Raw genomic sequence first — 24,379 nt, forward strand, 5'->3', positions numbered from 1 at the left:
ATGGGGGTGAAAATAACTTTTGTCTTTCACTATGGCAGTCGATGCTATTGCTCAATAATGCTGCCCACCTCCTGTTACCTGTCTTTCCTGTTACCTGTCAAGCTCCAACCTCTTTCACTGATAGTTATCTTGGGATTGATCAGAGCTTCATTGATTGCCAAGGCCTAATGGAATCCCCCACATTTCTGCAAGCCTTGTCTTCCATTACTTCCCAGGAGAAAGTCCCCACTTCCCACGGTTGACACTTCAATTTTCTCCTGTACAAATGCCGCCCTCACTTTTGCCTCCCATCTGGGATATCCACCCCACCTGCTCCCATCCCCGAAGACCCAGCTCAATGCCCCTTGTCCCACAGGATCTCCTTGAACCACTCCTTCTTCTTAAGCTCATTGTCTCCCTACAGTCTAGGCCACTAGGCATGTATCAGGTACTGCCTTGCACTGTCATTCAGATCTTCGTGTGATGTCTGATCTCTCCAACCAGACTATCCTTAATTCTTCACATCCTCCTCACCACCTGGCCAGGGGCTCTGCACAGAACTGTACATACATGTTAATAGCAACATCAGTGGTAACTCACATAATGCTTTAAGATTTGTAAAGCACTTTATAAATTTGATCTCATTTTCTCCTTAGAAAAATCCTGGGAGGCTTGTAACTTGTAAAACCCTATTTTATAGATGATGACACTGAGACAGATAAAAGTTAAGTGACCTACATGAAGCTTCCCCTTCTCTATAATCATATACAGGGCTAGGGAACACAAATCTATTATCAAAAGATTGCTTTAGGTAAAACAGAATGAGAGATGGGGAAATTGTTTTCCGGGGAAAGTCAAAAGAAATACATCTTGTTAAATTTCCCTTTCCCACTTTAGGGAGTTGATTTAGCCTGTGTATAACTCTGTGGAGGCCATTCTGGACCACCAGAGCAATATCATTGTCATTGTCTAAAACTCTTTTAGTGTGTGACCCTGAATGGAGGGCAAAATATTGCTCATCTTATAAGAGTTTTCAATTTAAGATGGAAAAGTAAGACATACAAATTTATGAAAAGTATATATGTCAAGGGGTATATTAACTTTTTTTAAATATAATCAATCAACAATCATTTCGGAATACAAATACATTAAACAATTCATACTCCCAAGGAGCTTATATTTAAAATGTTATGTATATGAACATAAATATATAATTTCAATTATCAAGCATTTTTCTTCTACTAAGAAAGGGAAGGGAAGGAAAACATATTCTCCTACTGATAATTTCTGAAAATGAATTTCTCATTTTGTATGTTAGTCCATTTTATTATAACTGTAATTAATATTAACATACTGACACAGTGTTTGGAGAAGTGAGTTCTATAGATTCCATATTTACAGCCAGCAGTATAATGGAAATACTCCTGAGCTAGAAATCTGGAGACCTGAATTCAAAGTCTGACACTCTTATTAGTCATGTCACATAGGACAAGTCACTTGACCTGCCTAAACCTCAGTTTCCTCATATGTAAAAGAAGATTAGACTACATGATTCCTTAAGTCCCTTACAGTTTCAACACACCATGCTTCAGGAGAGGAAAATCAGCATCTCTTTTCAAGCCTGCTATACAGAGATGAAATATCAGAATCTGAGCCATGTTTTCCTTCTGTGACACAAAAATGTTTAGACCTCACTCAATCAGGTTAGTACCCACCTACCCCCTGAGCTGAACTCTGTGACTTTCATGGTTCTAAGACCATATCCCCAAACAATAAGGTAACAAATCACATCTGGGGCCATTACCTGGAGCAGCTGTTCCATAGCCATGGCCCAGGTTGGCAATGACATAGGGCTCATTGAGAGTGATCCAAAACTTCACCTTAGCTCCCAGCCTACTGAAGAGCACATCTGCATATTCCTTAAACCTCTGGACTATGGTATCATTCTCCCAGCCTCCAACATTCTGGAGTGCCTGGGGCAGATCCCAGTGGTAAATAGTCACCTATTAAAAAAAAAAAAGTCACATTAGGAAAATTGCCACCAATCCAGACTTCTGACTACTTCCAATCTCAGGTTTTCCATAGGAGACTTGAGAAAGCCATCTCTCATCACATACTCCAATTTCAAAGTCTTTGTCATTTAATTCAGGAAGAAACTAAATTCATCTTACAGTTTTAAGATAAATAATTCAAAGAGGATACTCAAAATAATTTTCAACATATTTGTTTTTTTATACTTCGTTTTATATTCTAGATGCTTAGGGTATTTCCCAAAATAGGCAAAGACACACTTAAATAAAAGACTGGGTTGTCCTCTCTCAGATGATATCATATCTATTGGAAATGTGTGAAATTGATCTTGGTCTCAAAGAGGAAGAGACATTTTCCCTGTGAACTGTGTGCAGTGCCAAGTGACATCATCCAATATCTGGCAGTTTTCTATGTGATTAAGTTTCTTCTCCATAAGAATGACCCTTAAGGGGGCAGCTAGGTGGCACAGTGGTTACAGCACCAGCCCTGAAGTCAGGAGGACGTGAGTTCAAATCTGATTTCAGAACCTTAACACTTCCTAGCTATGTGACCCATGCCAAGTCACTTAACCCCAAATGCCTCAGGAAAAAAAATGACCCTTATGGGGGCCACACTACACAGTGCATAAATGGTCTTTTCTTCATTCAGTGTCTCCTAGTTTTAACACTCTAACACAGGCTCTCTATTCCCATTAGCCAGTATGCTACTACATTCTAACTTGTATTATAGGTATTTGTGTACTTGTCCCATAACCTTACTCTAGACTATAAGCTCCCTGAGGAAAAAGACTAATTTCTCAACTTGTTATCTCCAGTCCTGCACAGTGCACTGTATATGGCAGAAACTTAATACACGGACCTGAATAGCATTGGATTCTTTCCTCCAGACTCTCCCTTGTTACCCAACACATACATTCCAGTCAAGCCAATATCTTTACTATGATCCAACTCTATCTCTAGACTCCAGACATTTTCACTGGATGTTCCCAATGCTTGAAATGCTCTCCCTTCTCATCTCTCCCTCATAGCTTTACTCTCACCTTTTACAAGAAATACCACTCCCTTATATTATCGGCTTCTTGAAACATTCAATTTTTTTTTTTAATTTTGAGTTCTTCCCTTAAGTCCTTCTTCCTCCTACTGAGAAGGCAAGCAATATGATGCCCATTATAGAACTGGGTGCAATGGATTCCTTGTCTTGTTCTTTTTTGTTTGTTAATTTGTTTTTTGTTTTCCCATCATTTAACACAGTGACTGACACAGTGGAGACACTTAATAAGTGTTTATAGATTGAATGACAATTTCCCTCACACCCATACTGACATGAATTAAAGGCAGTGAAGCTTAGTGAAGACTGGGAAGTGTTAGACTGGCAATCAGGACTATTCTTAGGCTTAAATTCTTGCTCACTTACAATATGAATGTGGATGAGTAATTTAACTTCTATAAATAAGATGAGGTATGTAAAATATGCAGAAACATAAAGCACCATCTAAATGTCAGAGATAATATTTTTATTTTCTCCTCTTTACCTTTGTTCATGCTAATCTCTTTCCTTGGAGCCCATTCCCTCTTCTATTCCACTTACCAGCTTCAAGCCCAGATTAAAGTCCTGTGAATTCCATAAAAAAATAGGAAGTGCTAGATTTGCACTCAAGGAATCTACATTTGCATTTTGACTCTGGAATTATTAGCTAACTGGGCAACCATTAGTAAGTCATTTAACCTTCTGAATCTCATAATCTCATAATAATAGGACTTGCATTACTCCACATGTGAAGAAAGCACATTTCACACACCATAAAGCATGATAAAAACATGAGCTATGATATTCTTCCCTGACTACTCTGACCTTTTCCATCACTGACTTTGGATAGAGCCATATATTTTACTGATCTCTGTTTTGTTTAGTGTAAATACTGCCACTTTGCATGGACTGAAGATTCACTGAAGGCCAGGCTTACATTCTCTCTGTCTCCTGTGCTACCTTTACAGTGGATGCTGAGGAGATCTTTGCTGGATTAAATATGAGCACTGACCACTTTTCAGAAACCATCAAATACTTTTTCTTGGAAGAAAATATTCCTAACATATTTGTAAATCAAGCACTCACACCCCAATAATACACTTGCGCTATGAATATGGATGAGTAATTTTAACTTCTGCAAATAAGGTATGTAAAACATTATGCAGAAACATAAAGCACCATCTAAATGTCAGAGATAATATTTTTATTTTCTCCTCTTTACTTTTGTTCATGCTAATCTCTTTTCCTGGAGCCTACTCCCTCTTCCATTCCACTCACCCCAACCAAGAAGACAGGAAAAACAGATTCTCAGGGATCCAACTAAAACCTCCCTAAGGAAAAGGAAGGCAGGCAAGCTTATTTAGGCTTTTAAGTCAAATACAGATCTCTGGTGAAATCTCCTCTGTGATATATATATGAGCCTCTTTAATATGTTTATATATATATACACACACACACACATATATATGTATACACATAAAGGTACATAAATAAAATTAATATACATGTATGTATTTATATATATATATAAAAATCTCTTACCTGAGGTGTAATATTGGCTGCCATTAGTGCATCGATGAGTCTTTCATAGTAGTTGAGCCCCTCTTCATTGATTTGCCTCGTAGTCCCATCAGGGAGAACACGAGGCCAGGAGATGGAGAAGCGATAGTGGGACACGCCGAGATTCTGAAGAGCTGCCAGATCTTCTTGGATTTTGTGATAGCTGTCACAGGCAACGTCCCCAGTGTCATCATTTGCAATCCTTAGTGGAGTATGGGAATAGGTATCCCAGATACTGAGGCCCTTGCCATCAGCTCTCCAGGCACCCTCAATCTCAAAATGATAAGAGCAAATTTCATTATTTAAAACAAATTCCTCCTCACCTCAAGAGCACTTCATTAACTCAAGCCCCTAAATTTAATATCTGGACACAACTGGGAAGAATAATGTGTATCTCTGGAGCCAAACACAATGTCTGTCATATAGTAAATGCTTAAAAAATGCTGGTTGATGAAGAGGAGGAAAAGGAAGTAGAGTTAGACTTCCTTCTTAGAGTATGGCAGACAAGTTCTTGAGGTGTCACATAGCTAGGCCAAATTTCCAAAAAATAAGCAATATGAAAAATTTTTAAATGATCTCTTTTCCTCAAAATTAAAAGTAAAAAAAAGCGGGGGTCTTGGTGCATTTCTCTCAAGGATACTGTACAGATTCCTAATGGCCCTCTTAGACTATTCAAACTTGCACTTCTGTGTGACTAGCATAGATTATTCCAATTCTTTATGGATTAAGACATTAATTTAAACTCAACATGTACAGGGTAGGATTATTTCCTGTTGCAAAGCAAGAAGACAATACAGATCTCACTAGTTTGAAATTCCTTAAAAGGCCTCAGATACAAGCATCTAATCCCTTTATATCCTTCTTTTCTTGGAGAGAAGCAACACTTTGTTTTTATTTTCAGGGCTTCTCAGAAAGTGAATTGAGTATAAAAACTGAATTTGTCAGGGCAGTGGGGAGTTCACACTCTGGTCTATGGATTGTGTGTGTACTTCTCCTTTTGCCATTATAAGTTCATTGTAACAACTTTTGTATCTCTGGCATCTAGCACATTGCATTGTATAAAGCAAATTAATAAACATAAGCTGAATCTGAAGTTGAATGATTTGACTGAGTGGAAGGGACAGATCAAAAAATCAAAATTACTGATTTTAAATATTGATAACCTGAGTGATTTTTACTGTTTTTGTTTTGAATCTACCTGACTCGACTTTCTCCAAAAATACTGAATCAGGATAGGAAATAAGAGATATACACAAATAACAATAAGATACACATACAACAAAGAAATATACACACAATAACAATGATTATGAGTAGAATTTATTAAGGAAAAAAATTAGGAGTAGTAATCATTAATCTCAAAGTCAATGTTTGTGGCAGCCCTCTTTGTAGTGGCCAGAAACTGGAAACTGAGTGCATGCCTATCAGTTGGAGAATGGCTGAATAAATTGTAGTATATGAATGTTATGGAATATTATTGTTCTGTAGGAAATGACAAGCAGGATGACAGAAAGGCCTGGAGAGATTTACATGAACTGATGCTGAGTGAAACAAACTTAAAAGATTCAATCAAGAGAGAAATCTACATGATATGTCAATCGTATTACTATTTTTTCAGATATATGCATATGTGTATATATATGCATGTATGTATGTATATAGGTATATGTATGTGTGTACATAGGTGTGTGTTTAATGTATACACAAAAATATATCTGATCTTAACTGTAGTATATTTGGGTGAGATAGGGGGGAGAAAAGGACAAAAAAGTATAAAGCAAAAAAGTATAGGAGAAAAAAAGAAACGATAAGGAACCAAAGAAAAGATGGACAGTCATGAATATAATGAGTTCTATTGTTATATATGTTTTCTTGAAATGGAAATTTATTGTTACATATTTTGAATCCTCCCTTATGTTCTGCTGGGCATATAACTTTTTTTTTTCTTTTTCTGTCTATTTTATTTTTCTTATTTTGCATTTGTGTTAAATAAATAATTTTTTTTAAAGGAATACTGTCCCAATATTTGAAAATCTGCAATTAGGAAGAGATAAGTGAACTGTTTTTGTTGGTTCTGGAGGCAAAGCAAGGACCTAATGGTGTTGGTTGGAAAGGAACAAATTTAGGCTTGGAGTCAAGAAAATTTCCTTTAGAGCTGTTCAAAAGTGGAATGGGCTATCATCAAGCAAGAGATAGATTCATTGGATCAGTTTTGGGAAGAATCTTTAAATAAAGGTTGGATTAGATGGACTCTGACATTGATTCCAGCTCAGGGGTGATTCTATAACATTTGCTCAGCTCAGTTCAGCCCAGCCTGGTTTCTTCAGACATTTTGGTCACATCCAGGAAACAAAACACGCATGGCATCACCCCTCCCCGGCTCCCCCCTTACCTGATAGGCTGCGGAAGCTGCACTCCAGATAAAGCCTTCCGGAAACTCTCCATACAAAAACTCATCCTCTTTGCTCGATGGCATGCCATTATTGCTAATAACTTCTGTGTAATACCTGGCAGAAGTTCTTGCAGTCCGGGGTCGGTTGGGGTCATTAAAATCTACTTGATATAGTCCAAATTTGACACTGTAGCCATTCAGCCATTCAAAGTTGTCCATCAGGGCCCAAGCCACATACCCACGGAGGTTGACACCATCCAGACTGTAGGCTGATGAAATTTCAAAGGGAGCATATTGAAAGAATAGTTTTATATTGTGAGTTTAGGCTGCTGTGTGGTACAGTGGGTAGAGTGCTGAGTGTATGAGTAAAATCCAGCCTTATATGCTTGCTGTGTGATCTTGGGCAAGTGACTTAGCTGTTGTCTGCCAGTTTCCTGGACTATAAAATGAAGATATTATAGTACCTATCTTCCAGGGTTATTACAAGAATTAAATGAGATAATATCTGTAAATAGAGCTTAATACAGTGGGTATTCAATAAATGCTTATTTCCTTCTTTTCTTCCTAGTATTTTTTTTTTTTTTTGGGCGAGGTAATTGGGGTTAAGTGACTTGCCCAGGGTCACACAGCCAGGAACTGATAAGTGTCTGAGGCTGGATTTGAATTCAGGTCCTCCTGACTTTAGGGCTGGTGTTCTTTCCACTGCACCACTTAGCTGTCCCTCTTCCTAGTATTTTGAAGAGAACTAGATGTTATATTGAATTTTTATACTGAACAAGAATAGTTTAACCAGATCAAGGAGTCAGTTCTGACTAATTAAGGAGTTAATGTGCCATTGGGTAGATTAACTGTGAGAGAAAAAGAGGTAGGTAGGAAATCTATAGTACAGTGCAGAGAGAGCTCAGGATACCCTCAGAAACACTGGATTTTAGTTATGAAAAACAAAAAATTCCAATTAAAACAGAGCTAATGTTAAGAGAACTTGGATTCTTCTGCCAAACAATCCCAGGCATGCAACCCACGAGACCTTTGACATTTCTGCAAGCTGTCTGAAAAGCCCACATACCTTTCAAAGCTTCATTGATGTACGTTTTGTAAAAAAACTTCCTGTCTATATCTTCAATTTGAGACTTCTTGAGTCCCACTCCATTTTCCGTGATGTAAATTTGCTTGTTGCCATATTCTTCCTTGATCCAGTTCAGGACCCTTCTGAGACCCCAGGGCACTGCCCTGTGCAGGGCACTGGGAGGCCCAGACAGCTCCTCCTCCTCGGTCCTCTCCTGGTCGCTCTCGTAGGAGGGAGGTTGCAGCTGAGGAGTTCTGTGGGACACGACTTTGGTGGAGTAGGTGTTGAGGCAGAAGACATCCGCCGTGTTTCTGATGTAGCGCTTTTCCTGCTCCGTGAAGATGGGGAGGCGAGAAGCGGGCAGATTCTGCAGCTCGCTCCGGTTGCCGACTTTCCACTTCATAGCATCGGGGTAGTCCCCGTTTTTAAAGATGGGGTGGGCAAACCAGCCCAAGCTAAACTGCAGGGCCCGATCAGCCGCCTCGACGTCTCTCGGGGAATGTGGCGACTTGGGCTCCATCCAGTGCGTGCTGAGGCTCAGGGAAATGACTCCTTTCTGACTCGGCCTGTACTTTTGATCGTATGTGTGGTAAACTCGGGCATGAGCTTTGATGAGGGTGTGGGCGATCCTGTAAGGCCCGTGGCCGGGATCCTTCACATTGGGGGGGAAAACGCCTTCGCCGTAGCCTAACCAGGCCTGGTACATGGGCTCGTTAAACGTCATCCAGAATCGGACCCGATCGCCAAAAGTGCGGAAGCAAAAGTCTGCGTAGCTGTCAAACAGCTCTATCAAGGAAGGGTTGTCCCACCCCCCAATATCTTGCAGGGCTTGGGGGAGGTCCCAGTGGTACAGGGTCACCATGGGGGTAATGTTGCTGGCCGCCAAGCCATCGATGAGCCGGTTGTAGTAGTCAACTCCGTATTTGTTGACAGAATCATTTGTCCCTTTTGGGAAGATTCGGGACCAGGAGAGGGAGAAGCGATAGGCTGTGACCCTCAAAGCTCTCAGCATATTCAGGTCCTCCTCCAACTTATTGTAACTATCACAAGCCACATCTCCGTTATCATTGTTCATCACATTGTTCCCAGGCGTATGGGTGAAGTTATCCCAGATGCTGGGGCCCTTCCCGTCTGCGTCCCAGCCTCCCTCAATCTGATAGGCGGAGGAGGACACACCCCAGACAAAGTCATCCGGAAATGTTCCATGGTGGAAGAGATCTCTTTCAAACTTGGATTGGCTGGAGAATTTTTCCCAAACTACCTTAGCCTTGGAAGGAACCTCCGAGGGTCCCAAAACAAGAGGAATTGTGCGAGGAAGGCTATGAATGAATGACTGAGAAGTTCTGTCTATCTTTTTAGTCTGCAAGCTATTCTTTTTGATAATGCTGGAGAAAAAATAGGCAGACTTCCTGGGGGTTCTGGGTCTGCTGCCATCTTTGAAATCCACGTAGTGTAACCCAAATCTTTGGTTGTAACCGGAGGGACCTTCAAAGCCATCAATGAGGGAACGAACAATGTAGGACCGAACATCCACCAAGTCCAACTTGATAGCTAAGAAGAGAAAACAGAATTGGTGAAGATTAGAACCTTTTTTATCTTTTCTTTTTGTTGGTTTTTAAAGTTTTCTTGTTCATGTGAAAGACTCAGAAGTGTTCATATTTCAAAGAGAAGTAGCTAATATTTTGTCACTCCAGATTAAAAAAAGCCACACATTTATCTCTGGTACCCAATCAACTTGCACCCAAGTTTCAACTATAAACGTTATCTATGATTTTAGAAAAGTCTTCCATTGGTACATACAACCCATTGATATTTATACTACAAAAAAAAAAAAAAAAAAAAACTTCATTGAAATTGTTTTGCTACTTTCCTATCTATCTCAGGTATCACCAGCACAAAATTACTAAACTTTTTTTATGATAAAATAATAAATAAACCCAAACATTCTAGAAGTTATTGGAAGAAGCAGATAGCTAATTCCCTAGTCTAGTCACCAAACAGATATGAATGACGTTTTATTCAAATAGCACCTTAATATTTACAATCAAAAGTTGGGATCAGTTGTTTTGGGGATGACAGAAAAGGCTTTATTTGAGCACTGGAATTGGGTAGAATTTGGAAATGAAAGTGTTAAATATCTGAGGCCACATTTGAACTCGGGTCCTCCTGGATTTAGGGTTTGCGCTCTATGCACTATGCACTATACTACTTAGCTGCCCCCTCACACACACACACACACACACTTTTTAAACAAAAGACAAAAGTTCTGTGAAATAAGCAAGATTTGACCCTTTGAGATATTAGATTTCAAATACAAATGCAAAATATAAAAACCAATCTGATTTGATTAGTGACTAAGTCCATATGACGGCCAACCTTAAAGGTACTACCTGGATAGTTTTGTGGAATTATAATGGCACCAGTCAAGCCCTTACCTTTGAGCACCTCATTGACATAGAGATTGAAATAGTCTCGTCTTGCAGAGTCATCAAGGTCTCTGCCTTCCGTGGGCAGGCCATTGGCAGCCAGGTAGATGGGAACCTTCCCTTTGGTGTATTCCAGGGACGCAAACTGTAAAAGCCTCCTGAGACCCCAGGGGACCACCCGAATCCAAGGAGATGCAGTCTGGGGCCAACGGGGGTCCACGTGCTGCGAGAAGTCGCGAAGACTATCATAGTCCGGGCCGCAGGAGCCGTTCTGCGCATCCTTAACCAGGCGGGAGGTATAATGGGACAGGCCCAGAAAATCAGAGGAACCCTTCAAGAGAAGCTTTTCTTCCTCGGTAAAGGCGGGCATCTGGGCAACGGCGCCGCCACACTGCCGGTTTTTCAGCTGGATCTGGGTCCTCAGCGAGGCGGGGTAGTCGCCATCCACAAAGAGCGGGTGGGCGAACCAGCCCAGCATGGCGTGCAGGTAGCGCTCCGCCGCCGCCACATCCTCGCTCTCGGCAGAGTAGGGCTCAGCCCAGTCCGAGTTCAGCACGATCCCGACCTGGCCGCGCTGCTGGGCGCGCTGGTGGCGGTCGTAATAGCGCCAGGCCTTGGCGTGGGCCTTGAGGATGGAGTGAGCCACCTTGGGAAAGGAGAGGAGGAAAAGCAGAAGGCAGTATTAGGGACGCTTATTTATTCTGCACCGGTGCCGTGGACTGTTGTCACAGGTGCTGGGAACTCCAGAAGAGGCGGGCACTTATTTCTAGAGTGACGCCAGATCCACAACTTCTGGACTTAGATGCCTCAGGGCATCGGGGCGGCTGAACAGAGAGAATGACCCTAGAGTCAGAAGAGCTGAGCTCAAATGTTAGGCACTCCATCCCCCATCTTAGGGCAGGCTACTCTCCGTGCCTCAGTTTCTTTAGCTGTAAAAGTTGGGGGGTGTGGATTTTATGGCCTCTCAGGATTGCAGGAAGAGGATTGCTTGAGGGGTTTAGATTACGTTAAACACAATGCTGGACAACGTGGAATGAGGAAAATCTGAACTCAGGTCTTTCCAAATCAACTTGCTTCTCAATAGCTGAACTCTCATCCCTAAGCCGATTGACTCAAATTTTTGGTAGACAACACTCCAACCCCTCAGTTGCCTCACCCCTGGAGAGTAGAGCAGGAAATTCCCAAAGCCTTCCTTTATAGAAGGATCAGAAATTTCAGAATTTTTCAAGTAATTCTTCGGTTTCCACCTGAGGCGCTGCTTGATTTTGAGATTCTATGGAACATCATACCCTTCTCACTTCCAACTCCCCTCAACCCTAGCTGGTTCCTCTTTGCATACTCATCTGGGATGAACGGCTTTCTTTTGTTTGTTGTTTCCCCCATAGAATTGTAAGTTCTTTGAAGGCAGAAACTGTCTTGTATTTGTATCTCAGCACTTAGCACAGTGTCTAGAACATATTAGTCACTTTATAAATGATTACTGAATTCAATCGAAAGAACCCGAATATAGAACATAGCAGCTCTTTTTGTAGTGGCAAAAAACTGGAAACTGAAGGGATACCCACTAATTGGAGATGATTGTGATGGAATACTATTTTACTATAAGAAATTAAAGGAATAGTTTCAAAAAACCTAGGAAGACTTTGGAATTGATGCAAAATAAAGTGAGCAGAACCAAAACAGTTTATACAATAACAACATATCAATTTTGAAAGTCTTAGGAGCTCTGAACAACAAAATGACCAACAACAGTCTAAAAGATTCATAATGAAACATGCTACTCACCTCCAGATAAAGAGATAATAGGGTCAGAGTGTAAATTAATGTGCATTTCTTCTTTCCTTCCTTCCTTCTTTTTCTCGCTCCCTTTCTTCCTTCTTTCTTTCCTTCCTTTTTCTTTATTCCTTTTTTCCTCTCTACTTTTCTTTTTTTTTGCTTTTTACCTTTTTCTTTCTTTTTTGCTTTTTACCTTTTTTTTCTTTCTTTTTTGATATTACTCACATGAGAATTTGTTTTGCATCAATATGCACATATACATATATGTATGGGTGTGTGTACACACATATGCACAATGCATACATACATACATACATATATTGGTTTGTTTAGTTCTCCAAAAGATAGTGAGACAAAAGTACTGGGTTTTTAGTCAAGAAGACCTTAGTTCCATATCTCTTTAAAGTTTCATTTTCCAGGATTTCCCCCTAGCATCTTAGTGTGGTACTTTAAAAATCCTTTTTGAACTGTATGTAAATGTATCACTACTCTACTCTACTCATTTAAAAATCTTGGTTGAGTTATTGTGGTTAGCTATTTTTTTAAATAGCTATTTCTCTTTGTATTTCTATTTGTTCATTTTTGGGGGAGGTGTGACTACTAGATTGTCTCATTCTGCCATCTTGCCTGGAAAGCCCTGAATGGAATTTAAATTATAGCAACAAAGAGTAAGAAAAACTATAGTGTGGTACTAATGGCTACTTTAGGGCACAGTGCCATGGAAAGAAGATTTTACAGAAAAGGAGACACCCCTTGTTCCAGGGGAAAGCGAATTGGTTCCAGAGTTGGAATATCTGAGTTCAAAGCTCATTTCTGAAGCTTTTATTATGGGTTGAACACTTAATTCCATAAGCCTCAGGTTCCTTATATATAAAATAAGAGGGTAGCATCTGAGGTCTCTTCCAGTTAGAGAATTTTGATGGAACAAATGTCAGAAATGTTAGCTGTTACCTGAGGGAGGGCGGATATACTCGGTATCCTTTTCTAATAGTCGATTAATGAATGTGAACTCCTTGAGTGCAGAAACTGCGGCTTGGCTTGGCTTTGTACCCTCAGCACCTAGCCCAGTGTCAAGCCTATAGGAAGGCCTTAATCCATGCTCCTAGGGGCAGCACGTACCTTAAAGGAGGCGACCCCGGGGTCGGAGATGCCGGGGGCGTGCCGTCCGGTGCCGTAGCCTGCGTAGCTTATCACCCAAGGCTCGTGAAAGGTCACCCACAGCTTCACCCGGTCCCCAAAGGTAGCGAAGCAAAAAGCTGCGTAGTCCACAAAAGCCTCCACCACGCTCTCGCTCAGCCAGCCTCCCTGATCCTGCAGGGCCTGAGGCAGGTCCCAGTGGAACAAGGTCACCATCGGCGCCACGTGCGCGTCCAGCAGGCTGTCGATCAGCTTATTGTAGTAGGCTACCCCGCGCCGGTTGAGGCTGCTCTTGTAGCCCGTGGGGAAGATCCTAGCCCACGAGATGGAAAACTTGTACACCTGCGCCTGGAGGCCGCGGAGGAGAGCGACGTCGTAGGCCACCTTGTGGTAGCCGTCACCCGCCACATCCGGCGCCGCCTTGTTCTCCGCGCGGCCCTCGCGCCCAAACCGGTCCCAGATGGTTTCTCCTTTCCCGTCTTCGGCCCAGGCACCCTCCACGTTAAAGGCCCCGCTGGCGGCGCCCCAGAGAAAGCCTTCGGGGAAGTCGCCCTGCAGGAACGCGTCTCTCTCCGCCTCAGACTGGCCCGCAAACTTCTGCCAGACTCTCCGGTAGGCTGATGGAGGCGCCCCCGGGGGGGCTGGGCTCCGGTCCTGCTGTGCCGCGTGGCCAAGCAGCGCGTCAGGCAGGGAGCAAGACCTGCCAAAGCGCAAGAAAAGGAAGCGAGCCTTGGTTTTGTCTAATTTGTATTGGTGCATTTTGTTTTTTGCCTACTTTCATTTCCAAATATATCCCTGTCCATCACCGTCCTACTACTTAAATAATTCTCCGTAATGAACAATTAAAAATGGAGAGGGGAGCAGCAAAACAATTAACACACATGCAACACATGTGATATAAAAATATTGAGCGCCTACTATGTGTCAGGTACCAGGTTAAGCACTGGGGATGCAAAAGACAGAAGTCTCTTCAAGGAGCTTCAGTCTAATGAGAGGAAGGCAGATGAACACATATACAATACAACATATGCAATGTAAAAATATTAAGCACCTACTATGTGTCAGCTACTATATTAAACACTGGGGATGCAAAAGACAGAAGTCTCTTCAAGGAGCTTCAGTCTAATGAGAGGAAGGCAGATGAACACATATACAATACAACATATGCAATGTAAAAATATTAAGCACCTACTATGTGTCAGCTACTATATTAAGCACTGGGGATGCAAAAGACAGAAGTCTCTTCAAGGAGCTTCAGTCTAATGAGAGGAAGGCAGATGAACACATATACAATACAACATATGCAATGTAAAAATATTAAGCACCTACTATGTGTCAGCTACTATATTAAACACTGGGGATGCAAAAGACAGAAGTCTCTTCAAGGAGCTTCAGTCTAATGAGAGGAAGGCAGATGACAACATGAAAATACATATATATATATATGTGTATATATATATATATACACATATATATATATTTATATATATATAAAATGCAAGCTATATACAGGGTAAATGGGAAACAACAGAAGGCACTGGAATTAAAAGGGGTGGGGGGAAGACTTCTTGTAGGAGACAGGGTGTTAATTGAAACTTCAAGGAATTCAGGAAGGCCAATGACATTTAGGATGACTGATTGGTTCATCTGAAAACTATTTTTCTCCATCTTTCTTACCTTTGGTGGCTAAACTTGAGGAGACCTCTACAGTGTGTCAGACATTGGAGATACAAAGAAAGGCCAATGACTGAAACACCCCCATGCTAGACAAAAGAAAACAAACCCCCCAAAATCTTGCTCTCTAGTAGTTTGTGGTCTAGCCTTCTTTGCTAGATCTTCAACCATCTCATTTCTGCTAACTGAGTTTTTCCCAAGGTGCTGTTCCAGGGCTTCTCATCTCACTCTATACTACTTCATTTGATTAACTCTCATGGATTCAATGATCATTTCTGTGCAGATAGCTCTCAGGTCTAGTTATCCAGCCCTTATCTCTTAACTTTCAGTCTTACCTTTCCAATTGCCTATTAACCTCAAACTGGATGGCCCATAGACATTTTAAATTTAACATACAAAACTTAACACTTTACCTTCCTTGGAATAAAACCATTCCCTGTTCCTAATTTCCCTACCTCTGTCAAGGTCATGGCTATCTTATCAGCCATTCAAGCTTTTGAGCTAGTTGCCATTCTTAACTCTTCCCTGTCTCTCTCCCTTCTCTAATCCAATCAGTTATCATGTCCCATAGAGTCCATCTTTGCAGTATCTCTTGTCCATCACCCCACCACCTTCCTCTGACACTGTCCTAGCTTGCTAGTGGCTGTCTCTGCCTCAGAACTTTTCCCCTTCAGGCCATCTTCTCAGCTGTCAAAATGATCTTAAAATGCAAGTTTACCCATGTCATCCCCTGCCCAATAAACTTCAGTAGCTCCCTATCATCTTCTAGATCAAATATAAAAATCTTTGTTTAGCTTTTAAATCCTTCATAACCTAGACCTTTCCTACTTTTTCTAATTTTCTGTCATCTTATTTCCCTTCATATAATTTGCAATCCAGTGACAGCAGCCTCCACATAAGACATCTAATGACTCAAAGCCTGGAAACTCCTTTCTCATCTTTGCCTCCTGGCTTTCTTAGCCAAAACACTGTCTTCTACAATTAGTCTTTCCTAATCTCCCTTAATTCTAGTATTTCCCTTCAGAAATTATTTCCTATTATTCCTATTTCTAATTTTTTTTTTTTGCATGTAGTTGTTTGCATCTTGCCTCCCTCATTAAACTGTGAGCTCACTGAGGTCAGGAATTCTTTTTTTGCTTTTCTTTCTATCCCTAGGTCTAACCCAATGCCTGGGACATAACAGGTATTTAATAAATGCTTGTTGACTGGACAGTCTGCAATATCCCATATTCACAGACTCCACCTTCACTCTCCTCCAGTGCCCAAGTTTGGCTATCAGAACCACAAAACATTCAGTTAATTTTTTTATTGCTGTTCAAAAAGTGATAATAAGATAACAGAGAGGCAGCCTGCGAAAATGGACAGGGCCCTCACTTTGGAATGGAAAGACTTGGATTCAAGACTTGTTTCTAACACATATTGCCTCGTGACTCTAGGTAAATCGCCCAAAGTTTGGCAAATAGAGGTTGAGTTGCCAAGGATAATACATCTAGTAACTGTCTGAAGCTGGATTTGAACTAACTCCCTTTTTTTCCCTTGTTTATTTTATTTTTTTTAATTAGAGCTTCTTATTTTCAAAATATATACATGGATAATTTCCAGTATTCACCCCTACAAAAACCCTGTGTTCTAATTTTTTCTCTCCTTTTCCCCCACTCCCTCCCATAGGCAGCAAGTGATCTAATATATGTTAAACACGTGCAATTCCTCTATACATATTTGTCTCCCTAACTCTTGACCCAGCTCTATTTACTGCACCCCCAGCTGCCTCAAGGATTATCTCATAAAAGGGAGATTAGGTTTATTTTGTGAAGCTTCCAAAAATAGCTTGAGTAAATGTTACAAAAAGTCAAGTTTAAATTCAGTCTAAGGAAGATCTTTGTAATCGTGAAAGTGGTCCAAAGGTGGGAGCTACCTCAGGAGGCACCAAGAAGTTTTTCAAAAGAGGCTAGATGACCACTTGTCAGAAATGACAAAGGATTCCTGCCTCGGGTCGCAGGTTGGAAGATTCTGAAATCTTGTGATTCTATAATTAGAGTCAATTCTCAATTATCCATTTGGATAGAGAAGAACCAAGGAGAGGATGTGTCTGAAACATCTGCTAAGCCAAAGATCACCAGCATTTGCTGACAAATACTCAGCCACTCAGTCTGGCTTTCACTCACCCAAGCCCTTCTTTCTGTTCCCATTCCTGGCCTTTTGCAGGGGAGTGACTTGGATTCCTAGGATATTAGATCTATTGCTAGAAGTGACCTTAGAGTTAAAAAGACAACCCATCTGTATTACAGTGAGGAAACAGAGCATGGAAAGTTTAAGTAGCCTGCCCAGGATGGGCCTGCAGGAGGAGGATGAGTACCCACATTTTCCAGACTCCAAGTCTAGTACACTATGCTCCAAGGAATCAAAGAAAACCTAGGTTAGAGTCTTAGTTCTGCCATTAGTTAGTGGTATGATTTTGAGGTTGTCACTTTTCAGAACCTCAATTTACTTGTCTGTAGAATGATGGCAATAATATTGACATTATTTGCCTCCTGAGATTGTTATGAAAGTATCTGCAGTTTTAGAAAACTGTAAATGATTATTATTGATCCTCCCTGATGGCGTGGCAGAGGTCAGAGATCATCAACAAAGAAGATAAATCCCTTTATCATGAATTGCCTCTCTCCTTTTTCTAAAAGCCAAAGCTCAAGTTCTTTCAGCAGTTAGTCAGGAAGCCTGCAATATTCTTGAGGTCTCTGGAACCAGATTAAAATGTAATTGAAAAATATATGATAAAATACACTAGAACACAGACTGTTAATATGATTTTCTAAGTTAACATGGAGCTGAATTTGGTGGCCTCCATTCTTTTTTGAGTTTGATAGTACTGCTTTATGCAATTCTCAGCTATAAAGAAGGTGATATAATAGAGAGAGAGAGCTCTCTTCAGCATACCTTTACCAATAAAATAAAAGAAATTCTGGATCTAATTCTTATACCTTCAGTAGCTTTACTTTAAAGACAGAGAAACTGAGTTTCAGATAATTCTGGTCTTGGAGCAACTTAGAGAACCCAGAGCTCCTGGTTCAGAGCTCTCTTGGTCTGATTGCCATTATGTCTGAACTAAAACCACTAGCTGATTTCTGGCTGGTTAATATAAATGGCATAGGACAGAAGTCCACAGAAGTCCAATGGGAAGAGACCATCACTTAGGCCATCCTGGCTTAGGAGAAGAAAGAACCCTCCCCTGCAAGGTAATATTATATCATTTTATCTTCCCTGTAATGTGAAGGTCATGCTATTATTATCTTCATTTTACTGGTAAGGAAACTGAGGCAGAAAGAGGATAAATAATTTGTCCAGAGTTACAAAGTTAGTAAATATCTCAGACTGAATTTGAATTCAAGGTCTTCCTAACTCCAAGTCCTGGATGTTCTAGCTACTGCACTTCCTAGCTGTCAGAATAAAATTGTAAAGTTCTATTCAAATGTAAGGGATGATAGATGAGTACAAATAAATGCTCGAAGAGAGTGAAAGGGAAATATTTGAAGGTCTGGGAAGCCAGTTTCTGTTTTCCAGCTTGCTCCAGGAGATGCCGTTTGACAGTCTCCAAGCAACATTTTATAGAGAATGCTTTCATATTGTTTTCTTAACAGCATATCTTTACAATAGAGGATGGAAAACTGAGTGACAAAATGAGATTTGATTTCATTTATCAGAAAGATAAAATTACTTGTCTGAGGTTACACAGATATTTAATGAGAAGTATTATCCATATACCGAGATCAGCCTTTCTCACACAGAAGAAAATTAGTCTTACCTTTTCTTGGCACTGAAAGAACACTGTAGGAATTCACTGACATCAAACCCAATAGTCAGTACTTGGTCTTTATTTATGGCTGTAAAATAAGAAGTTTGTTAAATCACACATTCAGACTGCCAGTCAGGAAGGGTGTCCATCTTTAGGAGTTTTCTTAGGGCCTAAAAAGAGCTTTATGAAAACTAGGCAACAGATTAAATGTCCTTTCATTACCTGCTTTGGGAATTATCATTTTCTTCAAAAAGACATGGAGTGAACCTCTGATTTCACCAGCATAAGGGCTTTCTACATGGGGAAGCTTTTTCTGTTGGTGCAGGGATGTCAAGGTCCCTGGAGCCTTGAGAAATTATATGACTTATCCAGAGTCATACATTCAGAAGTATTACAGATGAACTCTGATCTCCCTACTTTCAAGATCAGCTCTTACTCTACTGCAACATACTGCCTCTCATTCCTTCATAGGTTGAGGAATTAATGAGGGTGGGGAAAAATTTTCCTAACATTTTTGTTAGGATGATTTATTCAATTAAAACTGATTTTTGTGAGGGCAATTTACTCAATTAAAACTAAGTGGAATGTGTCAGCAAATGAGTAAATATCCCACCATGGACTTAAAGTCATTTGTTACCTAGTTGGCCCTGAGAGACAAACAGGTAGCAAATTGGATCAGTCCTTTTGCCAATGGAAAAACTGAATCTCACAGAAATTCACTAGTCTGGGCCGGTTCAGTCATTTCAAACATGTCCAATGCTTTGTGATCCCATCTAGAGTTTTCTGGGCAAAGATCATGGAATGATTTGTCATTTCCTCTTCGGGTTCGTTTTTAACTGAGGCAAACAAGGTTAAGTGACTTGCCCACACAGCTACTATCTGATGCCGGATCAGAACTCAGAAAAAGTCTTTCTCCTCCAGGGCTGGCTCTCCATTCACCGTACCACCTAGCCACTCCACCCTCTTTAGAATTCCTCTTTTCAGCTAGACCTTGGCCAAGTTTTTACTAGGAAAAACTGGGATACCTGTTCAAACGCTCTGATTCTTCCTTTGAGTTCCTGCTTGATACACACATTTAATAAATGAGCTTATACTTTGGACATGTGTACCTTTCAAAGTTCCTCCAATACTATTGAATCGATCTTATTCATATTATCCCAATAAAAGTCAGGGTGATTTAGGGGGAAAAAAAAAACTGGTCTTGGATTTGAGTGAGCAGAGTACTAGTCCAATTCTAATACTTACTAGCTATGTGAACATTGATCTCTGCCTCAGTTTCCTCATCTGTACTTTGGGTAATGATACCTTGCTGCCTATCCCTCTGGGACAAGAACTTTATTATAAGGATAGAATTCTGTAAACCTTAAGTGTGATATAAAAGTGAGCCATCTCCATCGTAACAAGCCTGGGAAGGAGCCAGGATAGTTGCTCATTTCATTGAGCAAATAAGGAAACAGGCTCAGTGTCCTTGCACCTATAATTAGACCCTAAGTCTCCTGGTTTTTAGCCTTGCACCACAGAGGTTCTTTAAATTTGTGCCACTCCAGACACCACCAAGAGTATCATCTCCAAAATGCCATGGGAGCTGGCACAAGGCAGGGGAGTTGGGAGAAAAGGAGCAGGAAGTACAATAAAAGTCCCAGCAGAGATGCCATTCTTGTTTTTTGACCCTATTTATTTACCATCTTTCCATGCTTGTACCTTAGTCTTTCACAGATTATAAGATTTAGAGCAGGAAAGCACCTTAGAGATGAATAGTCAGGTCACTAAAGCCAATTTCAGTCTCTCTGAGCATTTCCTACCAACCTTTGATCGTGTTAAACAGAACTTCGGCTGATTTCTCCTTCAAGGGAACACAGTTGTGAAATTTTAGGCTGAAGATGAAAACTTTCACTTTGGGATCGATGATCTGCAAAGAAACAAAAACTAGTCAGGAACTAAGATCACTCAATCTAATGCTTCCAAAAGCAGGAAGCATATTGGGAGATGTACAAGAATCAGTTTGATTTATACTCATTCATTGTAGGTGTAATTGCAAGCTATTTGACTTTGCTTTTTAAATAGTTATTTTAAAATGACAAGTTAAAGATGAAATAATATTGGGTCTTTGAGTCGATAGAGAATCATAGGAGTTAAATAATACCTGTACTTAAGGAAGGTCAGCTTGACAGCTGTATGGAGGATAGAAAAGAAAAGGGAGAGACTATTGAAATAGTCCAGGTGATGAGGGTCTGAAAGCCATTCTCCATTTGATAAATGGTCAAAGGATATGAACAGACAATTCTCAGATGAAGAAATTGAAACTATTTCTAGACATATGAAAAGATGCTCCAAGTCATTATTAATCAGAGAAATGCAAATTAAGACAACTCTGAGATACCACTACACACCTGTCAGATTGGCTAGAGTGACAGGGAAAGATAAGGCGGAATGTTGGAGGGGATGTGGGAAAACAGGGACACTGATATATTGTTGGTGAACTTGTGAATACATCCAACCATTCTGGAGAACGATCTAGAACTATGCTCAAAAAGTTATCAAACTGTGCATACCCTTTGATCCAGCAGTGCTACTACTGGGCTTATACCCCAAAGAGATACTAAAGAAGGGAAAGGGACCTGTATGTGCCAAAATGTTTGTGGCAGCCCTGTTTATAGTGGCCAGAAACTGGAAACTGAATGGATGCCCATCAGTTTGAGAATGGCTGAATAAATTGTGGTTTATGAATATTATGGAATATTATTGTTCAATAAGAAATGACCAGCAGGATGATTTCAGAAAGGCCTGGAGAGACTTACACGAACTGATGCTGAGTGAAACGAGCAGGGCCAGGAGATCATTATATACTTCAACAACAATACTATATGATGATCAATTCTGATGGACCTGGCCATCCTCAGCAATGAGATGAACCAAATCATTTCCAATGGAGCAGTAATGAACTGAACCAGCTACATCCAGCGAAAGAACTCTGGGAGAGGACTATGAACCACTGCATAGAATTCCCAATCCCTATATTTTTGCCTGCTTGCATTTTGAATTTCCTATACAAGCTAATTGTACAATATTTCAGAGTCTGATTCTTTTTGTACAGCAAAATAACGGTTTGGTCATGTATACTTATATTATATTTAACTTATATTTTAACATATTTAACATGTATTGGTCAACCTGCCATCTAGGGGAAGAGGTACAGAGAAAGAGGGGAAAAATTGGAACAAAAGGTTTGGCAATTGTCAATGCTGTAAAATTACCCATGCATATAACTTGTAAATAAAAAGCTATTAAAAAAGAAAAAAAAAAGGAAAGAAAAGAAAATAGTAGCTGTGTGTGAATATAGAGAAAAGAATGGATATATGAAATATTGTGGAACTCAAATGGACAAATTTGCCATTTGGCAAATTTTTAGATACAAGAAGTGAAGGAAAGTAAGGAATTTGGGTTTTTAAAGTGGAGTGGCCAGAAGAATAAACATGGCAAAAATAGGAAATTTCAGAAGGAAATATGGGTTTTGGAGAAAAGAATGTAAGGGGACCTATGACATAGACTGTAATCATAACTTACTCTGTCCCAACAAAAAGGAGATTGGAGAGAGTGTCTTATCAGTGACCAACAGGATACACCTATGCTGGGGGAGGGGAGGAATTTTTGCCTGAACAGCTGTGGATGCAGGTGCTTGGGCTGTGGGACCTCTACTAAGAGCTGAAGGAAAAAAAATGTTTGGGGGAGGGGAGGAAGGGCTGTTGGGCAATAATGATTAATGGAGCTGGGGTTGTGTTGAAAACAAGATGGCCCTATCAAGTTTCACAGGAAAGGTGAGATGGAACCCATCTTTTTTTTTTTTTTAAATTTAATTAAATTTAATTTTTTTTTCTTTTCTTTCCTTTTTTTTTTCTTTTAGAACCCATCTTTCTAACTTCTGATTGCTTACTACCTTGTGGTCATTGCAGCACCTACTAGGATAGAGACTCTAAGATCCAACATTATTTCATCTTTAACTTATTATTTTTAAATATCTATTTTAAAAGTTTTATAATGCACAGGAAACCACCAGTCTATCTAATGAGTAAAAACCTTATGGATTCAGATCACACACAAACCAGATTAATATTCAGTTCACATACAAACTTTCACATATCCATCAGGGCCAAAGCTGGTCAGTCATGTCTCATACATGAAGTCTATTATTACAGGGAGATCAGGTGAGAAGGTGAGAATGGTTCACTATCGCTCACACTAGAACGGGAATAACAACTCGAAGGAGAAGATGCTTTTTATCATGTATATACATCCATTATCTTGACTGACCTATCTGTACTTGCAGTGATGCTGGAGACATGGGGGCAAACCCATGTGAGCCAGGGCTGGTTTGTCATTTATCAGTTTATTACTTTAGGCGAGCTGAGACTGACCCTGTGGGTCAGGAGGGATTTGATAAACCAGGACTTTGATCTGATAACTTTTTTGACAAGCCATCATCTTGATGATTAGAGGTAAAATATGGGGCAAAAAATATGTATTTGTCATTGCATAACTTACAGGTGGTCCGCAAGGCAAAGATTGGTACTTAAACCCAGAGGGATGAGCTAAAGATTAAGGATGATGAGAGTATAGGAGGTGAGGGTCAGGCAAGAAGCAAAAATAAAATAAAATAAAGACCCAGGAATAGGCAGGTCTCAGAGGTCTGCTATATAGGGAGAGAGTACAAAGAATGGACAGTATACATGGGCAAGAATAAATAAAGGTCCAGGAATCTGGGAAAATAAATAAACTAATCATGACCAAAGTTCAGAACCTAGCATGTTTTTAATGTATTTATGTCATGAAAAAGAATGGGGCTAGGATAGGGGCAAGCAAGAATGGAAACACTAACAGGAACTTTTGAGTCCACCTCTTCATTTTATAGATAGGGAAACTGGGTCCAAGAGAACTAAGTTTACATAGACATATAAATGTCTGAGATAGGATTCAAACCCAGGTATTTCTAAATAAATCCAGCTAAATTCAATATATGCTATTTTTATTGTTCATTTTTAGTTATGAACAATTCTTTGCAACCTCATTTAGGGTTCTTTTTTGGCAAAGCTACTAGAGCAATTTGCCATTTCCTTCTCCAGTATGTTTTGTAGCTGAGGAAACTGTGATAAGCAGGGTTAAGTGACTTGCCCGAAGTCATATAATTAGTAAGTGTCTAAGATCAAATTTGAACTCAGGAAGATGAATCTTTCTTACTTGGGATCTGGTACCTTATCCACTGCATATATTATATAATTACATAATATGTTATATTATATATTATATCCCAGTATCATAGTGCCTTTATATATAAATATCTATCCTAAAAGTAATGATGATTACCCTGTCTCTAATGTCTCAATAAGAGTCTCACTAGTGATTCAGTTATTATCACTTCAAGCAGCTCCCTTATTTAGAAATGAGCACCCTTCATGTCAGTGAAAAGTCAGCCTCTGCAGCCAAGTGATACAGTGAATAGAAATCTGCATCTGGATTCAGAAAGACAA

General features: G+C 40.1%; 1 protein-coding gene and 1 long non-coding RNA gene across 2 annotated transcripts in view; both read right to left on the reverse strand.

Annotated features, from left to right (window-relative positions):
• The window catches only part of LOC127554361 (uncharacterized), a 245,347-nt gene that overhangs the window by 119,115 nt on the left and 101,853 nt on the right, over positions 1-24,379 (reverse strand). The window lies entirely within an intron of this gene.
• The window catches only part of LCT (lactase), a 47,402-nt gene that overhangs the window by 14,212 nt on the left and 8,811 nt on the right, over positions 1-24,379 (reverse strand). Inside the window, exons 4-11 of the mRNA XM_051985802.1 lie at positions 20,664-20,766; positions 18,867-18,945; positions 13,376-14,093; positions 10,490-11,126; positions 8,055-9,605; positions 6,989-7,257; positions 4,579-4,869; positions 1,784-1,982 (exon numbers count right to left, since the gene is read on the reverse strand). Coding sequence (XP_051841762.1) covers positions 1,784-1,982; positions 4,579-4,869; positions 6,989-7,257; positions 8,055-9,605; positions 10,490-11,126; positions 13,376-14,093; positions 18,867-18,945; positions 20,664-20,766 — 3,847 coding nt within the window. The remainder of the gene's footprint in view (positions 1-1,783; positions 1,983-4,578; positions 4,870-6,988; positions 7,258-8,054; positions 9,606-10,489; positions 11,127-13,375; positions 14,094-18,866; positions 18,946-20,663; positions 20,767-24,379) is intronic.

Source organism: Antechinus flavipes, chromosome 3 (assembly GCF_016432865.1).
Source record: "Antechinus flavipes isolate AdamAnt ecotype Samford, QLD, Australia chromosome 3, AdamAnt_v2, whole genome shotgun sequence".
Lineage (NCBI taxonomy): Eukaryota > Metazoa > Chordata > Mammalia > Dasyuromorphia > Dasyuridae > Antechinus > Antechinus flavipes.